Consider the following 5,949-nt stretch of genomic DNA (forward strand, 5'->3'; position numbering starts at 1 on the left):
CTTACGCTTTCCTGGTCGACCTCGTTCCTTTCCGTGAATATTACTTTCAGGTTTCCGCCGCATACCATACCTTGTAAACTTACTCCAGTGTCATCACTCAGTGCGATATCTGCCTTCGTGGCTCCCCGGGCTTGGATTCAAGAAGCAAGCTCTGCAGTGGCGAAAAGACCTTGACGATCTCGCTAGTATACCATTCAATGCGGTGAAGGCGGCACTTGTATGTAACTTTTTCACCGTGTCACCCAGTGTAACTCCTGTAGTTACCCATCGTAGGCAGCTGAGGATGCACCCGACTCCTACGTCGCTTCTCACCTTCGCAGCCACACCTCGAAACCAAATACAGACACGAGCGAGGAGGAGATCATGTGGTCTGCGGCGAGCCTCTACACCGGTGGCTCGGACACGGTACGTGCCCCACATTCTATTCTTCCGTCTCAACCTCTCCTGATATCCCTTCCCGGCAGACTATTGCCGGGCTGACAGCGTTCGTCCTGCTCATGTGTTTGCATAGGGATGCGCAGAAGCGTGCGCAGGAGGAGATCGACAAGGTTGTTGGCAGCGACCGCCTCCCGACGTTTGCGGACATGGCGGACCTTGTGTATGTCGGAGCATGCGTCAAGGAGACGTTGAGATACTGGACTGTTGCTCCACTCGGTATGCTTCACTATGCGTTACAGCTATCTCTGCAGTATGAAGCTCACGAATAATGACGGCAGGCCTCCCGCATCGGGCGATGGAGGACGCTCAGTATCATGATTACGACATCCCTGCTGGTACGTCATGCCTCGCCCCCTTTAGCCATAGATACTCATCATCTCCCCAGGGTCCACCGTGCTTGCGAACATCTGGTACATGCCTTCATATTGTCCGAACTTCGATTACCTTGCCCTTACTATCTCTGCGCCATATCACAGGGGGATCATGCACGACGAGACCATCTACTCTGACCCATTCACCTTCAAGCCGGAGCGCTTCCTGCCGAAGGCCGCAGGAGGGCTCGGCGAGCCCGACTGCGTGCCGACGGTATTCGGATACGGTCGGCGGATCTGTCCCGGGATGCACCTCGCGGAGTCGTCGCTTTGGATGTATGCGGCATGCATGCTCGCGGTGCTCGACATCGCGCCTGTGCGCGATGAGAGTGGCAAGGAGACTCCGCCGAATGCGGAGGCGGGGCCGGGGATCATCAGGTCAGTACCATGCCGGCTGCATCTATGGTGTATGTTGAACGCTAATGCCCTTCCGTTCGTGTGCCGTCTCGACTGCAATTTCAGTATTCCGAAGCCGTTCGTGTGCGACATTACCGCGCGTTCTGTTGCGTCTGCGGTGCTCGGGACTCAATGACTTCGTACGTCTTCGCGCTGTTTGTTCTCTCTCTTTTGTCGTGTTTCCACTCGTGTCCGCATTTGTATATTCTCACACTCTCGTTGTCACTGTACCTGGTTGGCGCATTCCCCTTGCACATTGTATCGGATTCTGTTCCTAGTGGCTCTCCGACAACGGGGGAGTTCGGAAATCAAGGACACTTTACTGATTCACCTTCGCGGGCAATCCGTACAATCTCCTCTGGGACTCGCTCATGGCAATGCTCGTTATCACTGATGTCACTTAGTATCTGACTGGAGCGCAACGAGATGGATACACGAGATGACCGTGCATGTGCTGAACTGAGGAAGAACACAAGGCAACCAATCAGGATCGGATTCCGAGATGTTTCTCCCGTGAAGCTTGCGAAGATGATGTCTATGTACGGGCGGATCGCTCTTCCTCCCAGGCTGCGATATGCTGACGCTGTTCCCAATGATTATCTATCATCCCCAGCGCCCTCCGCCCTTCTCATGAATGCGATCTGACGAAATCCCGGTGCTACGACGCTTGCCTGTGTCACGCCGGAGGCTTATCTGACTGCTACCGCGACATTCTTCACTCTGATCTACACGGCTTCGCTCGCCCTCATATCTCGGTTTCACCGGAGTGACGTATATATGCATCTCAGATTGACGTTGCCGCTTTGGAAAATCCTACCAGGCAGCCCTGAGTGTCCTCGCCCGCATGGTGACTGCTAAGTGAGCAATCGGACTTGTCGTAACCTGCGCCGTCTTCCCGTTGCCAGCACAATGCTGGTACAATAGAGGTACATGCCGAGAGACCGCATCAGATAGTAATATGTCCAGCGATACACAGAAGAGTAAAATTATCGGCGTCCACGGGGGTGGTAAAACACGTGGGTCAACGCGTGTAAATTACGATAGAAGGAAGCGTAATGAGGTTGCAAATATACTGTAATCAGCACTTGAAGCAGCTGTGAGCTGAGGATGTTGTTCGGCGGAACCCAGTGTCAGAACAGACCCCATAGTATGGCAGATGACGACGGGTTGCTGATGTGAGCTTCCGCGGCCGGCTGGTGATGTTCAGGCCCCTGCGCCTGTGCTCGTTTTGGAGAAGACGGACTGCCTTACACGTTGTGGTGATGGCTAAACAACGTGTGATCACAGCGATCGAGTTCCGATGGTCACGGTCGACATACGCGATCCTCATACGGCGGCGTGACATGGCTCAAACTTGTATTCGGGGATCTCGTTTCTGCTCGCAAGGGCAATTGTCAGGCTGAGGTACCGTTATGATAGGCGCTCGATCTATTCCCGCATGCTCACACACACACACACACATTAGGATCATGTCCCGTTTTATTCTTGAATCTAGGACCTAATATCCGTTCAGCGCGTTTTATATACTCCTCCCGACAGATGCATTAGTCGGTCATTCATGACATCAAGTACATTCTGAAGCACAAGTGGAACCCAGCCATCTGCGGCGACACACTACACAAAACTCATTCGAACATTATTACAGGATTCGCAATCTCTAACCGATTCTCCATTCAGTGTGACGACCAGCGGAGACAAGTGCTAAGTACTCATTTACCACTACTAGTCCCCGTAATACGATACTCACAGCCTTTCTTGAACGTTCTCTATGCCCTCGGGCACCGCTACGGAGCCCAGAGCGTATTGGCTTCCTTGTTCTGTTCCGACGTATGCGGTCATCTGTCGCATGGACCGCTCCCATGTCCGCCAGACAACCAATCAGCATTAGAATCCGAGTGTTTCTGTCCCGTGAAGCTTGCGAAGATGATGTCTATTTACGGGCGGATCGCTCTTCCTCCCAGGCTACGATATGCTGACGCTGTTCTTAATGATTATCTATCATCCACAGCGCCGCCCCTTCTCAAACATGCGATATGATCACATGCCGGGATTACGACATCTCCTTGCGTAGTGATGTTCAAGGCCGGGCTTCAAGCCCTAAAGTCCCGGGTACCCGGCCCTCAAAAGCCCAGCCCAGCCCGGCCCTCCGTCGGGCTTTCAGGGCTTGAGGGCTCGGCTTGAGATTTGGTAGGCCTGAGCCGGGCCCTCAAGCCCGGGCTTTTGACCCGCCTGCGTATTTACTCGAGTATCACTTCAGATGTTAAGAAAGGTGTCTGCATGGTATGATCAAGGGCTGAATTGACTTCGGAAAAGCACTTTGTGACTCACAGGAAAGAACAACGCAGCTCTACAGGCAGCCGGAGCTTGCGCGCTTGGAAATGGGCGCTAGCACTGCCGGATTTGGTGACTCTGACACTCTCACTCTCTCAGAGCGCGCACTTTCCACGATCTGTTGTCCGAGTCTCAGCTTCTGCAACATGGTATGCATACTAATATCGAGGTAAGTTCACCATCCATGTACAAAAACAGATTCTCTTCACTGTATGGGGCAGGCGGAAAGCCCGGGCTTAAGCCCAAGCCCAGCCTGGCCCAGCCCGAGCCTGCTACTAGGGCCCGGCTTGAAGTCTTGGTGAGCCCGAGCCCTCCAAAGCCGGGCCCTAGCCCGGGTATTTGAGCCCAGCCCGTCCCTGCACATCACTATCCTTGCGGTATGCAAGAGGCTTATCCGACTGCTACCGCGGTCTTCTCCACTCTAACCTACACGGCTTCGCTCGCTCTCATATCTCGGTTTCACCGGAGTGACGTACATATGCACTGTATGTTGATGATGCCGCTTTCGAGAATTTTTACAGCGGCCGGAGCACTCACACGCATGTCAAGTAAGCAAGTGTTATCGTGACCTGCACCGTCTTCCCGTTGCCCGTACAGTGCTCATTCATTAGAGGTATACACCGAGACACCGCCGCAGATGGCGGAATTTGCAACGATGCACAGAAGAGGAACCTTATGGGGCGGGAAAACACGTGGGTCAACGCGTGCATACCACGACAGTAGAAGGGAAGTAGGACTGCAAACGAAGTTATGATACTGCAATCGGCACTAAGCAGATGTGAGCTCAGGATGTTGTTCGGCGAATCCCAGTGTAGCATCAGACACCATATCATGTGACGAAGAGTCGCTGATGTCAGCTTCCGCCGGGTGATGATGTTCAGGCGCCCTGTGCCTGCGCTCGTGTTGGAGAAATCCGACTGCCTTACACACGGTTGAAGTGAAGGCTAAACAAAGTTAATAACAGCGATTGAGTGCCGATTGCAACGGACGATTACCAGGATCCTCAGATGGCGGCGTGACATGGCTAGAACTTGTGGTCGGGGATCTCGTTCCTGCTCGCAAGGGCAATTGTTAGGCTGAGGTACCGTCATGCTAGGTGCACGATCCATTCCCGCACGCTCACACACAATAAGATCCTGTCCCGTTTGAGTCTTGAATCTAGAACCGGATACCCGTCCAGCGCGTTCTCAATACTCCTTCTGACAGATGCCTTGGTCAGTCATTCATGATATCGAGTACATGCTGAAGCACAAGTGGAATCCAGCCATCCACGGCAACATGCTGCACAAAACTCGTTCGAACACTATTCCAGAGTGCGCGATTTCTAACCGATTCTCTATACAATGTGAAGATCAGCGGAGACAGGTACTAAGTATTCACTTGTACTAGCCCCCGTATTAGTATACTCACAGCCTTGCTCGAACATTCTCTATGCCCTCAGGCACCGCTACAGAGCCCCGAGCGTATTGGCTTCCTTGTTCGGTTCCGACGTACGCCGTCATCTGTCGCACGGACCGCTCCCACGTCTCGTCGTCGAGAATGGACGCACGGACGTAGTCGCTCACCCCCAGCTCCTGCGCAAAACGCGGCAGGTCTGGAAGTGCAGCGCGGAGAGCATCCGTCTCCTGCTGCCGCTGCTGCGCGAGGGGCACACCCAAATCCTCAGAGAACCACGCAGAATACGCCCGCATCACGCTCGCCTCGTAGAGCGCAAGTAGGGGCTGGGGGACACGCCCAGAGTCGCGGGCCGCGGCGTATGCCATCGCATGGCCAAGCGCAATGACCGCACTCTCGGCTTGGGGGAGGATGTAGTACTCTGCGTCGGCAGAGCGGTGCCCTCCCGGAAGTGCGGCCAGCCCCTTGGCGTGCTTGTCCATGATGGCGTGTGCCAGACGGGAGATGGGGGAGTCGGTGGAGGGGGGGCAGGGAAGGGCGTATCTCCCGAGGAGAAGCTCGGAGAAGAGCCGGATGCAGAGCACGAGGACGTCCCCTTCAGCTATAATGACCCCCCGAACGTCGGACTGCGTTTTGTATGATAAGTCAGATTGGTTGTATGATTGCAGATGGGGAGGGGAAGAACGGTACCTCGAAGCGGGCCATGAAGTTATTCTCGAATGTGCCCTGGGCCCCGCAGCGCTCGGCCATCTCTTGGGTGTACGCGATAGCTTGACGGGCTACCGTCGCTTTCACCACCACGGCCATGCCGTGCTTGACGCGGTCGTCCACAGATTGATCTGCCAACAATAGGGTTACAGAGCGGTACCACACGTCGAGGATTGTACCCGCCGCGACTGCATAGAGCACAGCCAACTGCTGGGTTGGGAACGTCATAATCGGTACAGGCGTGGGGCCGTGCACCCGAACATGCCGGCGGAGGGAGTACTGCGCGCCGATGTACGCGACATGCTTGAGG

General features: G+C 54.7%; 2 protein-coding genes across 2 annotated transcripts; one reads left to right on the top strand and one right to left on the bottom strand.

The window, feature by feature from the left end:
- Positions 1-100: 100 nt before the first annotated feature.
- DICSQDRAFT_63226 (cytochrome P450) lies at positions 101-1,341 on the top strand (the record flags this gene model as incomplete). The annotated part of the gene is made up of 7 exons (XM_007366940.1): positions 101-217; positions 274-405; positions 465-654; positions 717-773; positions 824-848; positions 915-1,187; positions 1,272-1,341. Coding segments are annotated over 7 exons (864 nt in total), but the record flags the coding sequence as incomplete, so codon positions are not given.
- Positions 1,342-4,560: 3,219 nt separating this feature from the next.
- DICSQDRAFT_171280 (uncharacterized protein) lies at positions 4,561-5,867 on the bottom strand (the record flags this gene model as incomplete). Its single annotated transcript, XM_007366941.1, has 3 exons — positions 4,561-4,588; positions 5,031-5,557; positions 5,622-5,867. 3 exons carry the CDS (start codon positions 5,865-5,867, stop codon positions 4,561-4,563), a joined length of 801 nt encoding a protein of 266 aa, XP_007367003.1.
- Between the last annotated feature and the right edge of the window lie 82 nt (positions 5,868-5,949).

Source organism: Dichomitus squalens (assembly GCF_000275845.1).
Source record: "Dichomitus squalens LYAD-421 SS1 unplaced genomic scaffold DICSQscaffold_21, whole genome shotgun sequence".
In the NCBI taxonomy this organism is placed as follows: domain Eukaryota; kingdom Fungi; phylum Basidiomycota; class Agaricomycetes; order Polyporales; family Polyporaceae; genus Dichomitus; species Dichomitus squalens.